The sequence below is a fragment of the Fonsecaea nubica genome, assembly GCF_001646965.1.
Source record: "Fonsecaea nubica strain CBS 269.64 chromosome Unknown Scaff88, whole genome shotgun sequence".
NCBI lineage: Eukaryota > Fungi > Ascomycota > Eurotiomycetes > Chaetothyriales > Herpotrichiellaceae > Fonsecaea > Fonsecaea nubica.
The window spans coordinates 121,881-133,926 of NW_019173761.1; the positions used below are offsets into that span (position 1 = coordinate 121,881).

General features: G+C 52.4%; 5 protein-coding genes across 5 annotated transcripts; 2 read left to right on the forward strand and 3 right to left on the reverse strand.

Moving 5' to 3' along the window:
• Nucleotides 1–590: 590 nt before the first annotated feature.
• Nucleotides 591–1,481, forward strand: AYO20_09501 (hypothetical protein; the record flags this gene model as incomplete). Its single annotated transcript, XM_022647770.1, has 1 exon — nucleotides 591–1,481. The coding sequence occupies one exon, from the start codon at nucleotides 591–593 to the stop codon at nucleotides 1,479–1,481; it is 891 nt and encodes a 296-aa protein (XP_022496292.1).
• Nucleotides 1,482–1,776: 295 nt separating this feature from the next.
• Nucleotides 1,777–2,607, reverse strand: AYO20_09502 (hypothetical protein; the record flags this gene model as incomplete). The annotated part of the gene is made up of 1 exon (XM_022647771.1): nucleotides 1,777–2,607. One exon carries the CDS (start codon nucleotides 2,605–2,607, stop codon nucleotides 1,777–1,779), a length of 831 nt encoding a protein of 276 aa, XP_022496293.1.
• A 1,737-nt stretch (nucleotides 2,608–4,344) lies between these two features.
• AYO20_09503 (hypothetical protein) lies at nucleotides 4,345–5,166 on the forward strand (the record flags this gene model as incomplete). The annotated part of the gene is made up of 1 exon (XM_022647772.1): nucleotides 4,345–5,166. The coding sequence occupies one exon, from the start codon at nucleotides 4,345–4,347 to the stop codon at nucleotides 5,164–5,166; it is 822 nt and encodes a 273-aa protein (XP_022496294.1).
• Nucleotides 5,167–5,421: 255 nt separating this feature from the next.
• AYO20_09504 (hypothetical protein) lies at nucleotides 5,422–8,301 on the reverse strand (the record flags this gene model as incomplete). Its single annotated transcript, XM_022647773.1, has 2 exons — nucleotides 5,422–8,138; nucleotides 8,193–8,301. 2 exons carry the CDS (start codon nucleotides 8,299–8,301, stop codon nucleotides 5,422–5,424), a joined length of 2,826 nt encoding a protein of 941 aa, XP_022496295.1.
• A 660-nt stretch (nucleotides 8,302–8,961) lies between these two features.
• On the reverse strand, nucleotides 8,962–10,339 carry AYO20_09505 (hypothetical protein; the record flags this gene model as incomplete). The annotated part of the gene is made up of 3 exons (XM_022647774.1): nucleotides 8,962–9,913; nucleotides 9,965–10,044; nucleotides 10,112–10,339. The coding sequence occupies 3 exons, from the start codon at nucleotides 10,337–10,339 to the stop codon at nucleotides 8,962–8,964; spliced, it is 1,260 nt and encodes a 419-aa protein (XP_022496296.1).
• Nucleotides 10,340–12,046: the final 1,707 nt, after the last annotated feature.

A 12,046-nucleotide genomic window follows, 5' to 3' on the forward strand; every position in this document is an offset into this window, starting at 1 on the left:
GGTCCCTGATCTTCATCCCCAGGTCACTCATCCCCAGGCATTTCCACTTCTATCCCAAAGAATTGGGAATGTCTCAGGGCATCGACTTCGTACAACCTCGAACTCGTACAACTATATACCGATTTCGAGTAATAAAGGAGGAGGTGGACCTTGTCGATCTTGCTGGCCAGTTGCGACATCTGGGTCAGCCGCCTGCGTCGGCGCGTTCTCATTTGTTTATCTCCGCAATTCGACCGACTACGGTGGTGGCCTTGGACCTTGCTCTACCTCCTTTGCGTTCGTCTTCGCACGATGACCACATTCGAAATTTTGGCTGGTGCCTGAATCCCCTGTTGCTACTCTCCGAGCTGCTAAGCGTCCTTGTGCTAGTCGGCAGGGCGCAGTGCAACAATGGTGGGACGGTGGACAGGAAACTTCGGGTTGGTCTCGTATTTAATGCGAGTCATGTTCGCTCTCTTTTGATCCTTCGAGAGCTTTACCACGACGACGACGATATATCAGCCTCTCTGTTTGAAGCTTTTCATATCGACATTCAGAATACTCTACTGTCCCTTCGCATTGATTGACCTTGTCAGATCTGCACGGTAACAATGGTCCATTTGATCTTGACTGGAGCCACGGGTCTAGTGGGAGCATCCGTTCTCTCGCACATTCTTTCCCTCCCGTCAACGAGTACACCCGCCATTCATAAACTATCAATCATCACTCGCTCTAGCTCAATCCCCTGGCTCTCCACCACTCCTCCACCGGGGACGCCGGCCGTCAACAAACACACTCAGATCGAAGTCATCGAGCACAAAGATTTCACCTCATATCCACCGGAGCTGTTGGAGAGACTGAAAGGTGCCGACGCTTGCATATGGGCCTTGGGCGTAAGCCAGAACGACGTGTCCAAGGAGCAGTATGTGACGATCACAAAGGACTATACCATGGAGGCGGCCAAGGCGTTTTCCTCGCTACGGGAGTCGGCGGCGGCGTCCACTTCGGGGCCTCCTTCCGAAGACAAGCCTGACGGGAACAAAAAGTTCAAATTCATCTACGTTTCCGGTGAAGGCGCGACGCTGCATCCACGACCCTGGACACCCCTCTTCGGCCGCGTCAAAGGCGACACGGAACATTCTCTGCTCCAACTCTCCAAGACGCCGCCCTTCTCCAATCTCCTCTCAGTCTACTCGGTCCGCCCCGGCGCCGTGGACGGCCACAACCAGCCTTGGCTCTGGGAGCAGATCCTGAAGGAGAAGCGAACCGCCTTTCAGCGCTTTTACCTGGGCAAAGCGATGGTCCCGATCCGATGGGGCTGCCTCGGGGAGGGATTGCACACCCCGACCGAGGAACTGGGCCGCGTGCTGGTGGAAATGGCCGTAGGGGAGCAGCAGGGTCCGTTTGAAATTGGAGACGGCGTTGAGGCGGAAGGGGAAGGGCGGACGCTGGGGAACAAGAGGGTCAGAATGTTGGGTAGGGGGGAGGGATGGTGGAAATAATACATACGAGAGACATCCAACAGAACCCCAGAACGAGGTGGATTAATAGTAGTAGTATTTTATGGCGTTTTTTGGTGTAGTATCTCTTGTATATCCGTGTCATATATACATCAAATTCACAGCTCATTTACCTCATCATTCAATCGTGACTCGACTCGACGTGCAAAAGCAACGCTCTATACGTCTCTTCAGATGCTTTACGGAGACCGGGTCTGTGTCACCTCCCTTCTTATCTTGTGCGTCGGTGTATGTTGGATATCGACCAAGGAGAAAAGGGGAACAGGAAACCCGCGGGCTAGGACATTCCCAGACCGAACAGCACGGCGGCCAGCGTGACACACACGGTGACAAGCAGGCCTCGCCGGTCCATTTCTACCGCCGGAGCCCCGATCGACTCACCGGTAGTGCTCGCCGTCGCCGCGGGCGGATTTGAAAACAAACTCGTCGTCGCAGTCGGCGTCCCTCCGGTTGCGCCAATCGTTGCGCTCAGCTCGTCGAACCCGCTGTCCCCGCCGCTCCGTTCAGCGCCAACGTTCGCCTTGAAGAACAGGTTGTTTTCCCCGACGACATTCCCCGGCGGCCAGTACTCACACACCAAGTATATACCGTCCAGTCCGTTCTTGCCGTCGCAGTCGGTCCACCCGCACCCGGTGGCCTGCGTGCTCTGCCATACCAACTGCGTGAAATGCCCCGTCGCCTCGGTGAAGCCGGTCGGGTCGGAGCTGGAGAAATTATACAGTGCCCGTTCATTGCCCCAAGCGTCCACGGCCGAGATAACGTCGGGGTATCCTCTGGCGAGATTCTCCCCGTACGGACCGTGCGAATGGGTCCAGACGCAGCCCTCGGAATAGCTCTGAGCGTACGACGCAAGTGTCTCGTTCCAATATATATATCCGGCCGAATGTTCGTAGCGGAAGAAGTTCGTAGAATTGAGAATCGACTCTCGGAAGGTGAGTGAGTCGGTATATTGGGGAGAAAGAGGCGTGGTCGAGGCCGCTGCAGTAAAGGTCTGAGTTATAGTTGTACCAACCACTGTGACGGTAGCGGGATCCTGACACAAGACTTGGAGAGACAAGAGGGACAGTAAGATGACGACGGTGGCGGGAAGGGAGTGTAGAACAACCATGATAGAGGGGTTTGCAGGCGGGTTTTATCTTCTTCCAAGTCGGGGTGGTATATTTTTTATCCTCCTTCTTTTTCCGCTTTTTGATTCTTTTCTTTCTTTATGCAAAATAAGCTGGACCCTTTCCTATAACAACATGATGTCGTGAATGTAGGGTATGTACAGTATAGTTGGCGCTTTGGTGATGCTGGTGGCCTCTGATGTTCTGCGCCCGAGTACGTTCGAAAGGTCTGAACGATTGACGAAACGAGAGATATCGTCGCAAAAAATCAAAAACAGCAAAGATACAGCGCAAAGGACAAGATGGTCAAGAGCCCAAGAACATGAGAGTGAACGCCATGACTGAGACGGCGCAAGGCAGGTAAGGGTTGTATATGTATTGATGAGGCGGAGTCACCTTGGGTTCCTTTCGAAGGAGGGCTATTCGGGGCCACTAGGCCAAAGGTGCGTGGGTGCCAGGTGTTTGGGAGAGCAGATGGTCGTGATAGAAGCTGTGGTGATGGAATGGTTTGGGCACTGATTGATCCATTGATCAGGTGGTCAGCAGTAACGTCATCTAGTGCTTGACCCAGCCTCCCCAGCGAGCCGATAGGCGCGTTTAACAGCTCCAGGGCCTCAAGACCCAAGGCACCCTGCCACCGAGATGTTTTGTTCTAGGCAGTCCCGTGGCAGTCTCTAGTCGCCCAAGTGGAGGCGGCCACTAAATCGGACACTGCACTGAGCGGATCTCCAAACGGCCGATGCCCGGAGCCTCAATATTAATAGATTTGGCAAACTCCATGTCTCATAATGTATGTATGAATGTACTCACCAGGTCCAACCGGGTGACCGGTCATGGCAATAGCAAGACTTGCCTGTGGATGCCACGCCTCTGCTGCTCACATACATTTGCAAAGTATCCCGTCAGAATGTTCATGAGCACGAGCACATTCTGTGTCCAGAGATATCAGCTCCCGCACCAGGTTGGTGACTGCAAAAACTATGGACGCATAGGACCCAAAAGACTCCAGGTAGGAGAAACAAAGACGAAAGGCAGGGCAAGAGCAGACGGTGTAAAAATCGCCCGTGTGCTCTAGAAGGACTTCCGTATCGATGTATCGCCATCGACCTGCACGTTCCCGGGTCCGCCAGCGATAGCAAACGACACAAGTGACATGTCTTTGTTTTATTTTCTTACACCTTATGCACAATACAGAGAACAACAAGAAGAAGAAAAGCCCTTTTCTGTTTCAAATTCTCTCACTCGCCAGTTTGTTCTGTCGGATGATACGCTTACTGTTGTTTTTTGTTTGTGGAAATCCAGAATTCACACCTTGCCACGCTCTTATTTGGGAAAAGGACCACTAAACATTCCTCTTCTGCTGTTAACTTGGTGGATTCAGATATTGCCTATCGTGTCTGCTGTGATGGAATAGTCCGTCGCTCGACCGTCCAACGACACCCCAGGCGATGGTCAGTCGGAGCACATGGAATTTAGAGAGGAAAAATCGGACAGACCCGGTATGCTTGAGCAAAGTGACAGAGTGATCGAAAGTGAGATGCTGACATTCAATCTACAGTTGCATCTTAGAAGGCACTAGGTGGGAAAGCCCTCCCTGGCGGTCTAAAGTTCTGAACACTTGGCCCAAGGAAGACGGTGACATTGGGACAGAATAGAGAGCGCCCCTCGACAGAGGAAGATTCTAATATTGGGGAAAACCTATTTCAAGAAACAAGTCACACAAGATAGACTGGACCATGATGTCTCCTTCACTCGTAGGTCCTGGCACGGCCGAAGTGCAGAACCTCTCACCGACAACCACGAACGAATTCATGAACCCCAACGCGACCAAGATCCCCAGAGAATCCATCCTTGCTTTGTTTCCCACCGAGCAAGTATGGAGGAACGTGTCGACATCCGCTCGAGAGAGTTCTTGCTTCCACCGCAAAAGCATCATCGCCCAAGTCCTGCACCTCAGCTGCCTCAAGAACTGCGTCGTGCCGGAACTACTCCATCGAGGCAGCCTGCTCGTGCAAGGTGCATTCCCCTTCTCGGCCATGTCTCAGGACATCGTTGAGAACCAACACGCATGGATTGCTTGGGCCGTCTCACTCGACGAGACCATCGCCAATGTCCTCAAACAGATCACCTGGCTGGACCTCCTCGAGGAAGAATACGTGTCCGTCGACCCGTTGTGGATGAATTTCTGGCGTCTGCACCAAGAACATGAGCAATCGAATTCTTCCCATCCTCCCAGCGCCTGCACCGACACCGAACAAACGACGCCACCCTCCACCACCCTGCTTGAACTGGAAGAAATTTACGCGGCATTGGCCCGGCATAACCGACGTAGACTGTTTTTGCAGATGAAGATTATGCAGGGCAGGGGCTGGGTCGCGCGGCTGTTCGAGCAAGTGCCTCCTTGGATCCATTGGGAAGAGGTCGTCCGGGACATATTGAGTGCTGGAATGAGAGAGCAGTTTCACCACCCTGGATTGACAAGAGAGCAGGAAACCGGGTTTGTCGAGGAAATCGAGGAGGAAGAGGAGGAGGAAGAGGAAGAGGGAGAATTTGAGTTGTGAAGTGGGATCTAGATACATAACTGTCCTTGTTTTGAGTGGCTCTGGCCATGGCAGGGCAATGAGGGATATGGGAATACAACACGGCAGAGGAGCGGACAGAGCTGGTCTGATGGCTAGGGCGTCATACCACGCAGCAACGAAAGAGAGAGGGGACGAGATGCATAGCAGCCCGCAATAAAGCCTCTAAGCAGCAGACAGAAGTTCTCTCGGTGCATCTTTTCGAAAGAGAATGGCGGTCGCGGATCATATTCCAATCTACATGACGAAGCAGCCATCTCCCTTGACTTTGCCCTCCACCCTCGCTCTCAGCGATAACCAGTCACTCCTTCTCTCTGCAAATTCCACGACCTCCTCGACGGAGAACACCCCCTTGTACCTCTCCTGGTCCGCAATGATGGTGCTCATCTCCCTCACATCCCTGTCGCTGGTGCCTTGGATCAGGTAGATCTGCGCCAGGGATCTCAGGGCGGTGAAATAGCTGTTCAAGTCCTGATTCTTGAATGTCGCGATGAACTGCGAGTAGGCGCTGAGGTCGCTCAGCAGGTTCAGAGAGCCCGCGCACGAGATCCGTTGCCGTTTGATGTGTTTTGTCAGCGTGGTGAAGAGCCGCAGTCCGACTTCCGTCGTGAAGACGTCGAGGAGAGTCTTTTCAGTTGCCCCTGTGAGCATGCCTGTGTGGTGCGAGACAAGCTTGATCACGCGCGATGCAGTCGCTGTGGGCCTCCCTGAAAAGTCCAACACGGGCATCGTACTCGCTATACTCGATGGTCTGCCCATGCCACCGTTCAATATGGAGGCCATTGTGGTTGGATGATGCGTGGCATTTCCATCTTGCATGGCTAGTTCTGGATAGAAATCCGTGGGCAATTGAGTAGTGGCGCAGATGTACTCAACTTCATCCATCAGCACATCAATACCTTTGCCCAACCCGGCAGCAACACTCTCGTCGAGCATAGCCTCAAATTTGCGCTTCTCTTTGACGTTGATATCCAAGAAATCGTCCCGCTTAGAGATGCGCATGCGCACCAACTCGGACTCATAGAAAACGTCGAGCATTTGCTGAATGAGGTCGCCTACATTGACGAGCTCAAGAAAAGTGGCGAGGGGCGCCACCTGGATAGTGGTGGCAGAGTCGTCGTCGGAGTTGGTGTTCGTCTCGCGAGCCGAGTAATGCGAGAGGTGGTCAATGGCCTTGTCAAACCCGGTCTTGACATGACGAATTCCCACGGTTTGTACAAGCAAGATAAAGATTGCTGAACATTGTGCGCGGGCCGATTCGCCGGCTTCACCTCCTAGCGCGATGAATTGCGCAGCACGGTCTAGGGAAGATTTGGCGGCATGAACGAGGTTGAGAGCAACCTCAATGGAAAACAAAGACCTGATATTCTCCAGCTTGGAGTTCATTAGAGCAGCCTTAGCCGCCAATTCATCGGTCGGGGCTTCTTGAGGAAGGGCCGGAGTCACGGTTCGCCGACCGGACTGGGTAGGAGTGGCAGGCCTCGTAAAAGTAGCAGCATCCGTATCGTGGTGCTTTGGACTTGTCTTGTGAGCGGAGGAGCTGGTGAACACGGGCAGGATGTTGACCGGCATCATGAGCACTTGCTTGAAAGACGACATGAAGTCTTTCTTGTCGGCCTGCCGGTTTACATTAGACATTAGAAAGCTCTCCGTCGAGGCCGCCTGTTCAGACAGGGCTCGATCCCATTGTTCGACTTCGGAATCTGCTTTGTGGCGAAAGAAAGCCAGTTCTTCGGCAAGATATGTTTCGAGATGAGGCGCAAAAATCTCGGTTCCAACGGCATTGCACCGCGCTATAATTGAATCATCAACGTCCCCGGGCAGAGCGACATTTTCAATAAACTGTCTGGTCGCCTGAAACGTTCCCGATATGATCCGGAGATATATCGAGGTTCCCCGAGTTCGAGCATCTTCGAACAATGTCGACAGGAAAGGCGAGAGGATCTCCTTGGCTACCTCTTCAAGGAGAAGAAGAGAGACTTCTTGGGCGTTTGGGAAGACTGCTTGAACGATGCCATTCTCCTGCATGAAGGCATTGCTTAATCGTTCAAAGTATGCTTGCACCCTTTCCAGGGATAGCTCGCCGTATCCCAGAGAGTAGTCGATGCAATCTGACACGGAGCCAAGTTCAGCTCTTTGATTGATCATGTTGTTGTCATGCAAGAACAGATCGATTCCGCTTTTTCCACCATTGAGAATATGCATCACCCGTGCGTACTGGCGCATTCTGCCATGGATATCTTTGAACTCGTAACCTTTCCGGAACTCCAAGAGAGCTGCAGTATCAAACATACCGACAGCTTCAGAGATTTGTCGGTCCCTCTCGCCCGACCCAGGCGAGAAGTCGCTGGCCGAGAACTTCTGTACATTTGCCAGTAGTTGAGCTTGCTGGTCTGGAAGAGAGAAATCTCTGAATATGCGGCTTTCCATCGGGTTGGAAGCAGAGAGCAAATCGGCGTAGTATGGCGCCAGCATTCTGTAGATCTTTCCATACTCCTGCCTGGCCCTGCCTCTAATGGACTTGACCTTTGAGAAGGCTGACAAAGGTGCGTCGTGGTCGACAGGCAGCCCTGTAGACACCGCAGTTCGCGGGCTCGAAATCTCCGCCACGTCAAACCCATCCGCTGCCGTCGATCGGACCGGTAAGGGCGACAGGAGGTTCGTTTGACGAGATTGGACGACCGGAGACGCATCCATGTCGAACAAAACCTCTGGTCTTCCCTTGCCGTTCACCAAGTTGCGATCTATTGTGCTCCGCCTTTGTCTCGGAGTAGTGGGTGATTTTGGAGGCTCTGCTCTTCTTCTCGCTTCAGCGTCATTCCAACATCCTATCGCTCTCAGCCGTTTGACCCATCGTGCATCGTCATATATCATTTCATGCATCCGGCGCGACACTCGAGCGAATCGAAGCAGATCAGGTACCGTGAGATGGTCCATCACAACCACCAGAACCTCTAGAATAATTTAGCCTATACCGCAGAGCGCATCGAAGCAGAGTGAGACTGCACCTGCTGGAAGGACCGGTTTGGATATCAACATGTCGGCCATCTTCAAGGATGCCAGCGGATCTCTCCGCGGCACCTTGTTCAGGGCCGCGGGCTTCTTGGGTTTTGACATGATCAAAAGACCTTTTAGGGGCTGCGCAGCAGGAGGCGATGGTGGAGGGCAGATGCGATTCCTTTTGCCCTAGTGTTTCATCTCTTCGTAAGACCCATCGTCTCTGAGACGATGGAAGTGTTGACAAAGTCACCCGTAGCTGAGTGATGGTCAGGACGCTTCGAGGTTGCTACAAAGCAAGAGGAGAGACCCCAGTGCAAAGAAGACGCGTGAAGTGGTGTTTGCGGACGATTCTCAGGGTCAATTAATGCTGCTGTTCTCGGTACATGTTGGCCGATTGGTGAGAATCGCAAGGCTGAGCCTCGAATCATGCATCCCACACGCATACTCAACCAGTCGAGTTTTCAGGTCTCAGGAGGGCTTTGTGTCGGCAACGAACACATACCGCCTATTATTTCAGTGCGGGCAACGACATATATTGTGCAATGAACCAGCTTTATGAACGCTATGCACCACTTTTTCATGGAACTGTAAAGAGCCTCCCAGAACAGCCTCTCAACGTAGGCTGTCGCACAACAGTGAGAAATATTCTTTTCCTCTCGAGTTTTTTTCCCGCCCCTCATCTCACTGATTCCACTCTCACCGCAATACGAATTGTATCGCACCTAAGTTGTAGGCGCGGTCTGGCTGGACGTTCCTGTGCTGGGAAATCCTGCGTTTTCACACCGGCTCATCAAATCCGTCCTCTCCCTCGTATTCGCCATCTCCGTTTACGCCGTCGCCATCATCTTCACTCCTTTTCTTGCCTTTCTGCCCATCTCTCCGAATGGGTATTTTGATCCCTTGGTCGGCGAAGATTCGACTTAGATGCGTGGTCTCGACAACCCCAGGGAACTTTTTCGCACTGAAGACTTTGAATGGCAACGTGAACGACGAGGCCAGGCAGGGTGCTTCCTGATAAAGCTCGTTTGAAGCAGGATCATTGTCGTCGTCATCCTCCAGGATAAGCCTGGCCAAGCAAAACAAGGTGCACTTTAAGCGAAACCAGCCCTCCGTACGAACACTCAGATCCTGAAAGATAAAGTAAAGTCCCACTTCCTTGTTCTCATCGTCCAGTCTTTGGACACTGGTATGACACTGGCCGATGAGATTTTTGGAAGGTTCACCTCTGCCGGGGTTCAGAGGCCCCATATCTTGCGAGGATCGCGAGGAGCGCAGTGGGGGACCTGGCTGAGGAATTGAGTCGTGAGCGGGGGCTCGGTGATGCAAAGGGTTGTCATAACCATTCTGACGACGGCCATTGTAGGGCGTGTCGCTGTTGTGGTTGTTGCTGTGGTTGCCGTTATTTTTGTTGTTGTAGGGGTACGACGGATTGCGTTGTTCAAACGAGTCATTGTTGTAGGTGGAGGAGGCAGACGTGGGCGCGCTTGTCGGCGTCGACGTGGAGCTAGCATCTCTAGCACCACGCCAACTGGAGAGATTCGTAGCGTCGTAAGGGCGGAGGGGCTGGGTCCCACGCAAACCAGTGGAAGTTACTGGAGGATACGGAGTGGTGATGGTCGACGAGATAGATGGGGATGTTGTATTGTTTCTGACACAGTTGTCTTCGTGGCTGCCATGCACATCCCACAAATCAACGCCGAGGATAAACTTTGACAGGTCAACAACTTTGCTGTCTCTGAGTTAGCAAGCGTACAGAGAAAGGTGCAATCGAACGACTCACCTGTAATCGATCTCTTGATGGGTCTCTGGATCAAAGATGTGGAGTTTGACTATCAGAGGCGGTGTGATAGGACGACGATCCTGTAGGCAAGGAGGAAATGCTCAGCTTCCACCAATATTAATACGCCGCCAGATCTCTGATCATTACCTTGTCACCAAACCCACACATGCGAGCACGCTTGGGTTGTTGAATGACCTCTACCGCGAAGCCGTATTTTCCCCAGATCCTGGAAGTTGGAGGAATTTCTGGCAGGCCATAGTACGATTCGTCATCCGCGGTGCTGCTATGGCTGGGACTCGGGGGCGGCATGTTGCTGCTGCCACCATTGCCGTTGCTGCTCATCAAGGCATTCATGTTGTTATTTGTCAAAGGCATTTTGTTACTTGGAGCCATCTGACTTGCCGAGTGATATGGGGAATAGGGAGGCATCGGGGGAATTTGTAGAGGGGCTGGGGCTGGAGCAGGATGCTGGAGGGAATGAGCATGAGCTCTGGGAGGAAAGTTATGCTGGTCTGTCGGATACATGTCCAAGAGAGCGGCTGAATGATGGGGGTAAGGCTGAATCAGAGTGACACATATATATCGGCAAAACCCAGATAGTGGACCGGAGGTCCTCGTGTGGCCGAGTCGAGTGAACCTTCCAAAACCCAGTGGCAATCCAGTAAAGTCAGGAGCGATGAAGACCCGAGGAAAAGCAAACTCTAGAAGCCAGCGGCAACTGAATTGGCAAGCTGTCCAGCTTCTTGACAGAAGAAAACCGATTCAACCGTCAAAGACTCTAATACTCGACTCATTCCCTGAGCACTAAAAAACTCATCCAGATACCTGAAAGACAGGGAACCCAAACAGGACGTCTGGCAAAGGTGGGACGGGAAGTTAGAAGCGTCGCGAACCAGGCAAAAATGTTGAGGTGACACAGATTGCCGGAGGACGAGGCAGGTTCAGGTGCACAGATATCAACCCTTGAGGACCGCGAGGTGGGAGGTGGAGTATACCGACCCGAGAGCTTGACCTGATTGCTTATCTGCGGTATATCGTGGTCGGAGGTCCAGTGACGAAAAACTCTGTGGGCGAAGATCCTGGCCAACGGTCAGTCCAGGTTAGTATCGAGATCGATGGTAACCACGCTGAACCAGGATGGCAGAGGTCTAACCCGGCGAGATGAAAACTTCGGCAAAGCGTGTAACGCAGCGAGAACGTTTGCAGGGCCGGAGAACAAGCTGTGTTCGGATAACAGGGAGAAGATGATTTTGCTGACAGTCTAGCTATTATCGTTGTCGGCGTCGTGGTCGTGGTGCTGGTCGTGGTAGTGGAGGTTCGAGACACAGGATCTCTTGGTATAAGATTTTGCTCCTCCAAGTACGATAAGAGAATTTTCGACCGTCCGGACTAAGCCAGTTGTACCAATGTATAGACACTAGAGTCTTTGGTTCGGCGAGTAAACCAGTATTTCTCTCAGGACTCTGGACAGGGTGTCGCAGTAAAGATTGGTGCCATGGCGTGATTGTGGTAAGACTTTAGGTACTGATGATGAATCCGGGAGGTGATCAGTGGTTACTGATGGCACAACTTGTACGTGGAAGTCAAAGTATTTGAACCAGACATCGGGATCAGGAAGTGAGAGAGAATGGTCGAGTCAGAGCCAGAAGGAGGACGGGGGGAACAAGGGCCCAGAATCCTCAGCAACCCAACCGTGGTCGAACTGCTCGATACAAAGGCCAGAGGTCAAAGGTCAAAGGTAGAGCGGATTGGGGGGATCAAGGTAAGAATCGGAGCCAATGATACATTTCTAGTCACAGAAACAAGACGAGAACCAGACATTAGATCGTGGATATCTCCTTGAAGAGAATGATAATACAGACCAAGAGTCTCTGAGACTGCATTGTGCTGCACTAGATGGATGGATGGCTCAGTCATATACATACAAAAAAGAAAAAAGTCCCACACGCAAGAGGCAGGAGGATCAAATCACAGACGCAACCTCATTCGACAGCATGCCCCCCAGGTCCCTTTCCTTCGGCTAAAGCTGATAAGCTAACTGAAGAGAAATGGATAGGAGGGGGGGTGGAGGGGGCAAGGGGG